At 40.9% G+C, this 12,438-nt stretch overlaps 1 protein-coding gene across 2 annotated transcripts in view; it reads left to right on the top strand.

Annotated features, from left to right (window-relative positions):
- Positions 1–12,438, top strand: part of MATN2 (matrilin 2) — a 95,577-nt gene that overhangs the window by 27,777 nt on the left and 55,362 nt on the right. For both annotated transcript variants that reach the window (XM_063451216.1, XM_063451215.1), the window contains exons 5-7: positions 4,572–4,694; positions 5,130–5,252; positions 11,677–11,799. In XM_063451216.1, coding sequence (XP_063307286.1) covers positions 4,572–4,694; positions 5,130–5,252; positions 11,677–11,799 — 369 coding nt within the window. The remainder of the gene's footprint in view (positions 1–4,571; positions 4,695–5,129; positions 5,253–11,676; positions 11,800–12,438) is intronic.

Here is a 12,438-nt window from a genome sequence, read left to right as displayed (position 1 = left end):
GACCCAGGCCAACCACAGCCTGGCCCCTTCCTTATGACTAAGGAAGAAATTATACTCTTCTTTCTAACCATACCAATTCATACCAGCAAAGGGCGCTGTGATAGACTGAAAGTAGTAAGCTGTGACTCTCAGCCAATCACAACTGCCCCTTGCTGCTTAGGCTCATGAGTAACCCAAACAGCACAGAGGGGATGTGGGCTGCTGGATACTCTCCTTTAGCATTATAACATTTAAAAATGGTTTATTGTTGAATGGAAGAATGACACAATGGAAGTCCAGACACTATAACCACTTTAATAAGATGAAGCAGTTACAGTGCCTACAGTGTCTCTTTAATAATGAAAAAAAAATATTTACAAAGAGCTCAGTTAAATATGGGACCAAAGCAGCCTTAGTGTCAAAACTGGGGCTCAATAGCTTCAAAAAAGGAGGCAAATGAGTAATCATTTATTTGCTACAGTTACAAATGTAACTGATAGGGTTATATATACAAAATTCACACAAAAACTGAATATTTAAAGCTATAGTAGACAGATAGCTGGGTGGCATAAATATATCTTGTGTTTTGGAACAGCCTTAGTGATTAATTTAACCACAACTGGTTAACATATAGGTAAATTGCATATATAAAATATAATAGATTAGGTTATTCACATTAGAAATAAATAAATAGAAAATCGAGTATTGGTTTAGTTATACCTGCATGATGGATTACATTTTATCCAATAGTGTAAATTCCAGAGAAGTGATATTTAAATCTACAGTTACGATTATTCTTTCAAATTTTGAGCGTTCGGCGGGTCATCCTAATTCAGTAACTGTGAATTGCCATATGACCAATTCACAAAACAAACGAAATAGACAATGGTTTAGTCACTTTTTAATGTCGATATCCAAGGCTACGTTTGGGTAGCCAGGTAGGGGGGAAAGAGGAACTGCGATCTCTACAGGGCACATTATAGGGACTTTTTACATGCTGCAGAAACAGCTTGTAATGCCTCGCATTTTATATATGCTTGGGGTAAGTTGTTTTATCCAATTTTTATGTACTATTTATGTCATGTTTCAGATAAATACTCTACTATTTGTTAAACAAAAAGCACCTGTTGCTGAAGGGATGAAATACCAATATTAGTGCATGCTATCATACCAAGCTGGTATTTAAAGGTTCTAAAATGAATGTCTCACACTATGTTCTTGGTAGTCGGCCTCTGGAGTTTATGTTCTAAAAAAGCAGGATAGTCCAATATGACATGGATTTTCCTAATTTTATTTTCTAGTTACAATTCTTTACATTAATCGATTGATCAATAAAAACTGTCTATATGTTACGTTAAACTTGTTTTGAAACTGTTCAGAGGTTCTTAAAATACTTTTGCATAGTAAATTCTTAACAGCCTAAATTATGAACTAATTACTGAGTGATAAAATCTGGTCTCTTCAAGTTACCCCACCTCTAATTTGCAAATATTTCATGACCACTAATGAACTAGTTTGGTAAACAGTGAAAAAGAATATTACTGTGAGTGGAAACTGCTGTCCTGTTTTTCTCAAACTATTTCACATTAAGTGTAAAAAATTGCAGAATAGTTTTAGAGCAATCAAGATGCACATTTCATATGATTTTGTCTTTTGAATGCTGTTTCATTTAGAATTAGATACCAGACACACCCTATTCCAAATACACATTCCCAAACACTTTCACAACCACACTCCCAGCAACATACTTCCAGGCACAAAAATATATCTACATTCCTGGTGCACTCACATATATACACACTCATACACTCGGGTACACACTGCCAGACATACACACTCATATACATACTGTCAGACAGGTATATTGACACAAGGACGTTGACAATACACAGTTGCAGACACACACAAATCTCTAGTCACACGCACACAGATGCACACACAATACTAGACATACAAACACACTGCCAAATACATATGCTATTAGATGCACACTGCCATAAACACAAAAAGCTAGACACATACACATTACTACACACGCACACAAATAGTTCAATTTATACTTTAGCCACTCTTCCACTCTCCTTGTTGCTTGCCATTTTATTTATTTATTACTGGCATTTATAAAGCACCAACATATTCCACAGCGCTGTACAATTAGGAGAGAGCGTACACTATACACAGATAAATACCAAAGACAGAGAGGGCCCTGCCTGTAAACTAACATCTGGCCGTTGAAGCTCTTTTATACAAAGTGTTTAGCTAGATAGCCCGTGAGCTTACATTCTAAAGGATATAATGGGGACTTGAGACAAGAGGTTACAGGGGGAATTTGGAAGTGATGGCTAAAAGAAGTTAACAGAGAGTGGCAGCTATTGGTAAAATATAAAGGGAATGAGGAGGTAATTGAGACAGACTCTCAAACAGCTGGAGGAGCATGCTATATATTTAGTAGAAACGAAGGTGGGCTGGTAGTGGTGAGAAAAAATTGAGAGATTTAGTATTGTTGGTTATGGGAGTGTGAGGTGAGTGAGGCCTGGAGGTTGCTGAAAGTTGCTGGGAGATGAAAAAGGGAGAGATTTAGTATTGTTGGTTATGGGAGTGTGAGGTGAGGCCTAGGGGTTGCTGGGAGGTGGGAAATTGAGAGATTAAGTATTGTTGGTTCTGGGTGTATGATTTGAAATATACATAGCAGGAATAATTGTGGTAATTGGATATTGGGCTGTTTCAGGGCTGTGAGCTCTATGTCTCCTTTCATTTTGGCTTCCTATTCACAAGCACTGATAAAAGGACGTCTTCCGTCACATCCTCCTAGCATTGTTGGGGCAGGGGGCAGACTATATTGCTTGGTAAGTGGCCCACTAGCCTGGATTTATATAATGTGGGCTGTTTGGGAGACATATTTATATCTCCCAGCTGTACCTCCTTATGAAGGTCCTAAAAGGAACACTCAAGGAACATCACATGCAAGATTTTATATGTTAGGACACCATCGAAAAAATAAATAAAACTTTGCATGTTTTTTTTAATTTCATATAACCACGATAAAACAGCAGTAAACATACAGGCTTTCTATTGCAGAATGTACAGCACTCACTCACAGCTTCAAATTCATAGACAAGATCAGTGGGATTTTTGTTTGTCATTTGAAAGATAGTTTTTTTTTTTTTATTGTTCTGTTCATTGAAAATAAAATTCGATTGGATGGAAATTATCACCAAACTACGGTTTATCCACTGATAACGGTGGGAGGATAGGATTAGCTGGTGAAAGGGAATATCCCTGAGAAAACTGGGGTTGTCTGTAAACAATTACCTTTTAGAAATTATGTTATTATGATACTATATAGATTTCTGAGCGTAAATCAGAAAAAATGCTGGTAATCACAATATATATAAATAAATAAAAAATACAAGAAGTAGAACTCAACATGTCACAGTGATACAATAATCACGATAAGATTATACTATGGTTTGTGGAACAGAACATATGGACAGTTTTTATGATACGCTGATTAATGTAAAGTCTTTTTCATTGAACAGGTATACTTTTAAAAAATCCACGATGACCAGAAGTATTTTGGTAAGTAGACATTGCAGATATTGGCTTTAAATGTGAACGGATTGATTTTATCTCTTGGCATTTATATCCCAGCAAATAAAGTTTGTTCGGTTTTATTTACTAAAATACTGATTTGTGTTGACCCACCAGATCTGAGACTTTCTGTTTTACACTGATTTAACACAGAGAGCTATCTTGTGTGACACTTGTGCCAAAGCCAACAGATAACTCAAAGTTAGCTATTGCTTGTCCTATTATTTTTTTTATTAAAAAAAAAGTTACAAGTTTATTATTATTTTTTTTACAAATAAAGAATGTAAATTAGTTTAACAACAGCAGTGTATATACAGCACATGTGCATTGACAGCATTGTTGAAGAAATATCTGAGTGCATCATGTGATAGCAAAGTCACACTCAACATAGAAGTGTGATGGATGTAAGTGCATTTTTGAAAATATTTTTCCGCTGCGCTGTACTTTATTGTAAACACTGCAACAAGTATTTACTGTAGTTAAGGGAACAAAAAACGTTCAGAGAAGTGATAGTTTCTCTTAAAATTTTTGAGTCATAATTTAAAAGAAATTTATTGATATTTTCCGTATGGAATATTTGTCCAATATTTGCATTTAGCTAAAAAGGTGCCGTTTAATAATAGGCACCATTTTAGCCAGGGGGAGGTCCGCTTGCCCCCGATATAAATCCAAAAGTATAGAACCACAGGCTACATAGTGCAGGGTGAAGAATAAAATATATTTAATTATGGTCGAGGAGACAAAACAAAGATACAGCATTTCGGCCATGATTAAGGTCTCACGGCCGCAATGTCGTATCTTGTTTTTGTTTTGTCTCCTGGACCATAATTAAATATACTTTATTATTTATCCTGCACTTTGCAGCCTGTGGCTCTATACTTCTGGATCTAAAGCAAATCAATTGCCCCCTTATTCTGTCTATATTACACTGATGAGTAGATGAGTACACGTTTATATATATTGTCTAACTATCTAATGCTTGTATGTTTACTATTTCACAGCTCAAGACTTGTGTGCATCAGAAAATCATGGCTGTGAGCAAATTTGCGTCAATACACCAGGATCCTTTATGTGTCAGTGTTACGAAGCATATGAGCTGAATAAAGATGGGAAATCCTGTACTGGTACGTCTTTCTCAATAAATAAATACATAAAAATATTTCTGCTTTGATGGCTCCATTCTTCACACTTTTCTATTAAGTAGATATATGATATGTCAATATTTATTTAATTTTTTTCTATTTAAAAAAACGTTATCAGCTACAGTTTTAAACTTATAATCGTTGAGATGCAGTAAAACATTATAGATCAAGCAGATGCAATATTTTTGGTTTTCATACAAGGATCTCAATCAATTTGGAGACATGTACAGCCGTGAGCGGACGATAGCAGAACAGCAGATTAGAGTACATTCAGGGAGGATTCGAGTAAAATCGTTATAACGGTTAAAAAATGCAAATATAATATATATATGTTATAGTAAACCCTTGAAAGCTGGTGATAGGAATGCTTCATTCTGCACACAGTTTGAAAATTAACTAATTTTAATTTGTTCACAGTTGTCGACTACTGTGCTTTGGGTACACATGGGTGTCAACATGAGTGCCTTAATAGTGATGACTCCTATATCTGTCAGTGTCGTCCGGGATTTATTCTGAATCCAGATAAGAAAACCTGTAGAAGTAAGTACATCTTATCAATTTTAATTCAGTTTAATGTTTAAATTTCAATCACCTGCTTTACTGAACCTCGGCTTGGAATACACATGACTTTTAGGGATGATAAAAAAAAATGTGTATTAGTGATAGATACAGTTGCATCCAAAATTATTCAACCCCCATTGAAAATCAGGTTTAATGTCAAAATTTACAGCAAAATATGTTCACTGCAACTCAGCTGTTTGCAATGAACAAATCAAACAAAAGCAATTGAAATAGCTCAACACAATGAACGCCTCAAGTGATTCCCCAAATTCAACTGCAAATGCAACTTATAATGACCTTTTACTTAGCAACCAACCTTTTGCTGTTATGACCAGCTGCAAACGGGATGCTTAGCCAGACACCAGTTTCTGGCAGCATTCCTAAAGAATCTTAGCCCATTGCTCATAAGCAATGGCCTCCAGTTCAGTAATAATCTTGGGCTTGCGTGCTGCAACCACCTTCTTCAAATACCAACAGAGATTTTCTATGGGGTTCAAGTCAGATGACTGTGATGATCTCTGTAGAATTTTCCAGGACTTCTTCTGCAACCAAGCCTTGATGGAATTTGAGGTATGTCTTGTTGGATGGACCAATGATGCCCAAGCTTCAGCTTCCTCAGAGATGGCATGATGTTTTCTCATGGACTTCCTGATGCTTCAATGAATCCATCTTGCCTTGCCTTTCGGATTTGTGCTGCCCTAGGCACGACGGAACTAGGGCAACCCCTAATTTACATTTGCCCCACCCATTCCTGTGAAGGCCACACCTCTTCATGTTAAAGACCAGCACACGCTTTGACTGACAGACACACACTCTCAGATACACTGACATACACACACACTCACTGGCGAGGGAGCGCTGATTTATGAGCCCTTCCTGCTCAGCTCCCTGCTCAGCTCAACTGTGACATCATATTCCTGCTCCGGGAATCACCTGGATCTCAGCTAGCCGCCTGCCCTGAGGCTAACAAGGCATTTGCCTGGGCATTTGGAAAGTGCCGGCCAAGGCAAATGCCTTGTTTGCCTTACGGCACATACAGCACTGCTCCGACATGCTCCAGGTTTCCAGTGCCAGAGAATGCGGAGCCACCGCAATGCTTAACTGTAGGCAGAGTGTTCTTTTCAGCGTATGCTGAATTCTTCTTCCTCCAGACATACTGCTGATCCATTGGGCAGAAAAATTCCAGTTTTGTTTTATTGCTCTACAAAACAGAATGCCGGGGGCGGGGCCTGACCGTCATGGAGGAAGGTCGCATCTCTAACGAGCTCCTCCATGAGCCTGTTTTACACAGCCTTCTGTGACCTTCCTGATTCGTAGACCGACGACCCGAGGATAGATTAAAATTGCCTGATCTTCTTGGCACTCCGAGAGACAATATGAGGCACATTGAGGGCTCACACAACCCTCCAGAGAGCGTGAGGCCTATTGCGTACCAAACAGGAGTGGCAGCCGCTCTCCCAAGTTCGAAGCGCATGGAAGGAGCCACCACAAAGCACATGCCCCTTTACCCCCCCCCTTTGGACCATCGGGGGTGATCCCGGTCCACCCCAGGAGGGCAATCCAGACCCAGCAGCAGCCTCCCTACCTCAAGCGAAGATATGCTCGATTTTGAACACAGGCTGGAGAGACACTTTGAAGCTTTTTGGCATAAGCTAGAAAGAAGAATGCGCTAAAACGCCCCCACAGCTACAGAAAGCAGATTGCCCCTGCCAGCACCACATGCATGTCAGCAGTCATCCGGGCTCCCTGTGCACAAGGCCCAAACATGGCGGCAGGTCAAACTGGGAAGCTCACCTAAACACATTGCACCTTAGCAATGTACACTGCAACGAGCCACAGCTTGGCCTCCAGAACAGAAGGGGGCATTACAGGAAGCCCTGATCCAGGTGTATGTCCTGTTCCACTACCTTCCACATCAGCTTGTTGGCCTGAAGAATTCCTCTGCAATGCCGATCCGGGTTCTACCCATGGCTGGCATTGGGTGAACTGGGACACATGGACTGAGCTGTACAGCACTCCTGCTCCCTCATTTTAAGCTCCTTAAAGTGAGGGGACCACGCTGTTATGTGATACTATGGGTCATTACCCATAATGGTGCACTGTTACAAGCAGTTGTTATCCGTTATTTGCTTTTCATTACTTTCTTTTCTTGAATTCTGGTCTGTCCTGTCTGTACTTATTGCTTTATTAATAGGGTGGACCTCCTGGGGAATCGCTATCGCATGAGGTACCTCATACATATCCTGCTATATGCCTCTTAATTCAGCTTGTTTATCCTTAAATGGTGTTTAGTCCTAGTGGTATACGCATGTTGCTTAAGCTTGGGGACTACTTGCGATAGTTAGAATCAGTCTACATGTCTTTCCTTTTACCTCTTGTTCACACAATCTATGACCTACACGAAGGGCAGCTTGCCATGATTTTACTTAAAGGGAAACTCCAGTGCCAGAAAAACGATCCGTTTTTCTGGCACTGGAGGGTCCCTCTCCCTCCCACCCACCAATCCCCGGTTACTGAAGGGGTGAAAACCCCTTCAGTCACTTACCAGGGGCAGCGACAGGTCCCACGTCGCTGCTTCCTCCTCCCCCGCCACTCCTCCTTCTGGTTACGTCGGCCGGTGGGCGAGACTGATCTCGCCCGCCGGCCGAGGAGACCTAATGCGCATGCGCGGCAATGCCGCGCATGCGCATTAGCGCACCCCATAGGAAAGCATTGAAAATGAATTTCAATGCTTCCCTATGGGGAATAGAGCGACGCTGGAGGTCCTCACACAGCGTGAGGACGTCCAGCGACGCTCTAGCACAGAAAACCTGTGCTATGAAGCAGGAAGTGTCCTCTAGTGGCTGTCTAATAGACAGCCACTAGGGGAGGACTTAACCCTGCAAGGTAAATATTGCAGTTTTAAAAAAACTGCAATAATTACACTTGCAGGGTTAAGGGTAGTGGGAGTTGGCACCCAGACCACTCCAATGAGCTGAAGTGGTCTGGGTGCCTGGAGTGTCCCTTTAACTATACTTCACATGTCTAACAAACCTAACATACTTCTAACAGATGTATTAGTTTTTTGCATAAGTGGACCTCTATGGCCAGACTTAGCTTATCCTCAGTCCCAACTAATAACAAGACAAGCTCAAGCCTGTTTCTTATCTGTTAATTAAATATTTCTTCTCATTTACTAAAAAAAAAAACAAATGTGCAGTACATTCAACATTTTATGCTATTTCACTACCTTTTGCAACCATCTACGTCTTGTATAAAATGTACACATCCTTATGTCAGTTACACTGTGCACAATCAAAAATAAAGAATATAAAAAAAAACAGAATCCCAAAGCTTCTGTGGCTTTTTATAGCATATTGGAGCCAACTTTTCTTGTGCTTTTGGGTCAGTAGCGGTGCATATCTTGGAGTTCTGACATGGACACCTTCTGCGTTTAGTACAGGACTTACTGTGCTCTCTGAAGACCACAGTGCCTGTTGCCACCAATTATTGCTGCGGATCTTTTGCAGTCACTTGAGGGTTTTTCACAACCTGCCTTCTCAGAAATCTGGTTGCAGCTATTGATAACTTTTTTCTGCCCCGTCCAGGTAGTGTAACCACTGTTCCTTCAACTTTGAACTTGCAAATTATTCTTTTAACGGTGTCTCTAGGAGCATTCAGTGCCTTTGCTATCTTTTTGTATCCTGTTCCTTGTTTGTGAAAGGCAATGATATCTTCTATTAATTTTGTGGACAATTTTTTTGACCTAGGCATATTTCTAACAAGCAGACAAATGTGACACTCAACAGACCCCTAGCCAGTTCAGGTATTTCAAGTGTTCCAGCTCTAGCACACCAGGTGCCATAGGCGTGCGCACGGGGTGTGCCGGGTGTGCCTGGGCACACCCTAATCCCCGCGGCACGCCTATGGAGTGATACCGGCAGGGGAGATCTCAGGATCCCCCCTGTCGGTCCGTGCAGAGCCGGCGCTATCTGAGCGCCGGCTCTGCTCTCAGCCTCCCTCCCCACCGACCCACATGCAGGGAGCGAGGCAGGAGAGGACCGGCGGAGCTATTGCCAGCAGCTCCGCCGGGTTCCTCTCGCGAGATCTGAGCGTTGCCGCGGCAACGCTCAGATCTCGCGTGAGTGAACTCTAGCCCTGCGGGGCTAGAGTTCACTCTCCACTGGACCACCAGGGAAGGATGGCAGCAGCAGGATCCCCCCTCCCAGGCATAAGGTAAGAAGGGAGGGGGGATAACTGATCTGCCCCCACCTCCACTGGACCACCAGGGAATGTAGCAAGGAAGGATCCCCCCTCCCTACATAAAGTAAGAAGGGAGGGGGGATATTAAGTAATGTACCCCCACCTCCACCCCCCACAATCACACACACACACACACACACACATACACAGCACCAACACACATACAGCACCCACACAAATACACAGCACCCAAAGACATACACAGCACCTACACATATACACAGCACCTAAACACATACAGAGCACCCACAGACATACACAGCACCCACAGACATACACAGCACCAACACACATACAGCACTGACACACATACAGCACCCACACACATACACAGCACCAACACACATAAAGCACCCACACACATACACAGCACCCACAGACATACAGCACCCACAGACATACACAGCACCTACACACATACAGCACTCACAGACACATACAGCACTCACAGACACATACAGCACTCACAGACACATACAGCACCCACAGACATACAGCACCCACAGACATACAGCACCCATAGACATTCACAGCACCCATAGACATTCACAGCACCCACAGACATTCACAGCACCCACACACATACAGCACACACACACATACAGCACACACACACACACAGCACCCTCACAAACACACAGCACCCTCACACACATTACACAAACCGCACCCTCACACTCACACAGCACACTAACAGTACCCTCACAAACACAAACAGGACCCTAACAAACACACACACAGCACACTACCAGTACCCTCACACACAAACAGCACCCTCACACACAGTACATTTACAGCACCCTCACAAGTGCACACACACAAACAGCACCCTGACACACAGTACATTCACAGCACCCTCACAAGCACGCACACACAAACACCCTCACCCACATAGTACACTACCAGCACCCTCACATACACATCACACTAACAGCACACTCACACAGCTCACACACAGCAGTGTGTGTGTGTGTGTGTGTGTGTGTATATGTGTATGTGTATATGTGTATATATATATATATATATATATATATATACACATACATATATATATATGCGGCGTGTGCTTGTGCTTTAGGGTGCACACCCTAATGCAATAGGCTGCGCACGCCTATGCCAGGTGCAGATAATGAAGCCTTTGGTCAGTTGCATCAGGAGTGCTTGAGACAACACCTGTTTTGCACATTTGTGCAGTTGTGAGGGGTTCTATTTAGGGGTTGAATAATTTTGAGATTGGAGAAGTCATTATAGGTTGCATTTTCAGTTGAATTTGGGGTCTACCACTGGACTACTACAGTGTCAAATTTTATGTAACATAAAATACATATTATTTAATAATTATTGTAAAAATGGTAATATTACATTGTAATTCACAATTATTTTTTAGGCCGCATTGTGTCACAAAAACACAATTTGCTGGTTATCTATAACTTTATTTATCTTTCTCTCAAGTAGCTTTCAGTACCTGATAGGAAGCTTCTAAGTGAGGGTGAGTTTGTGTTTCACCCATTATAACGCCACCCATTATATTACATATAATCCTATTACAGTTTTAGTACAGGTTGGTGTCTCTGTTTCCCTCAGAATGGATGAATGGGCGTTCCTTAAGATTAAAAATGGCCAAATGGTATCTCCCCTCAGATTTTTAAAATTATTATTCACATGAGGAAATTCCAGCCTTTGGTTTTGGTTGAGACCTTTCTTGCCAATAATTCAGTGGAACATTTTTTAATTCTTGTTCCCTTCCTTTGCCTGTCTTATAATTAGATTATCTTAATAGCCCCCTACCTAACTTTGATATGGTATCTGGGTAATTAGGTCTTTGATTACTAAACCCCCAGCATTTTGCAACCATATTTATCATCCATTAAACTTCTTTATAGCATAACAAACAATCCTTCTTGATTTCTGAGATGATCTGTGTGTTATGAAAACGTTTTCTTTCTCTATGGCTCACTCAGGGAATGAAGTACCATTAGCATTCAAAGAAAAATCAATTTATACTTTGTAAACGAAAAAGACATTTCTATAAAATGTTCGTTCCATGACTTACTAATGATGAAAACATCTGACTTACGATAAAAAGTGATACAGGGAATCATTTAAGAACAGGAAGCTATCAATGCAGAAAACTGTCGATTTCTTCTTTCCCCGTTTGTAGGACCAGATTATTGTGCATTATCTAATCATGGATGCCAACACGAGTGTGTTAATACCGATGAATCCTATTACTGTAAATGCCGCAGTGGTTTCTCTCTCAATGCGGACAAGAAAACATGCAAAAGTAAGTTCTGTTGATTAAGTTTAAGGTGAGCACAATAAACTAAAATGTATGATATTATAAATGTGCAGATTATGTTAAATCGTTTTCCAGATAAGGTGTATGTGATACTTTTTATATCACTATTTGGGTTATGATCTGAGTGGACCAGGATGCCAGCCATGAATATCACATTTTCATCGTGGCACAGCTCTGGTCTCATGGAGGAACTCTCTCTAATGGCGTACATAATATGACTGTGTTGTGTTTATATATTATATATAGTTAGTTTAAAAAGCCCATGAGTGCCTATCCCATATTGGCTCAATTATACTGGACCCTATTTGTATTAGTGCCTTGTTATGTACAGCAAATATTGGGATTGGGGTTTTACCTATTGGTTGTATATATATTTTTCTAGAAGCCCCATGCTTTCTATAATGAAGTAGTTACATTTGGGAGAACCAAACACATGGGCAAGTGATGAAACATTCTCGTACTGCAAACTGCAAAAATGAATGTGTTAGCCCAGTTCACTGAGGATAGACCGTTGGACCATTTTTATAGTGATTAATTTTAACTTAAAAAAATTCTAGCTTGTTTCCTATCTGTTAAGTCAGCACCGTGGTTTCAGTCTAGTTATAGAAAACATGTGCTTATCTG

Source organism: Pelobates fuscus, chromosome 4, assembly GCF_036172605.1.
Source record: "Pelobates fuscus isolate aPelFus1 chromosome 4, aPelFus1.pri, whole genome shotgun sequence".
NCBI classification, from domain to species: Eukaryota; Metazoa; Chordata; class Amphibia; order Anura; family Pelobatidae; genus Pelobates; species Pelobates fuscus.
This window is presented reverse-complemented; position numbering and strand designations above follow the sequence as displayed.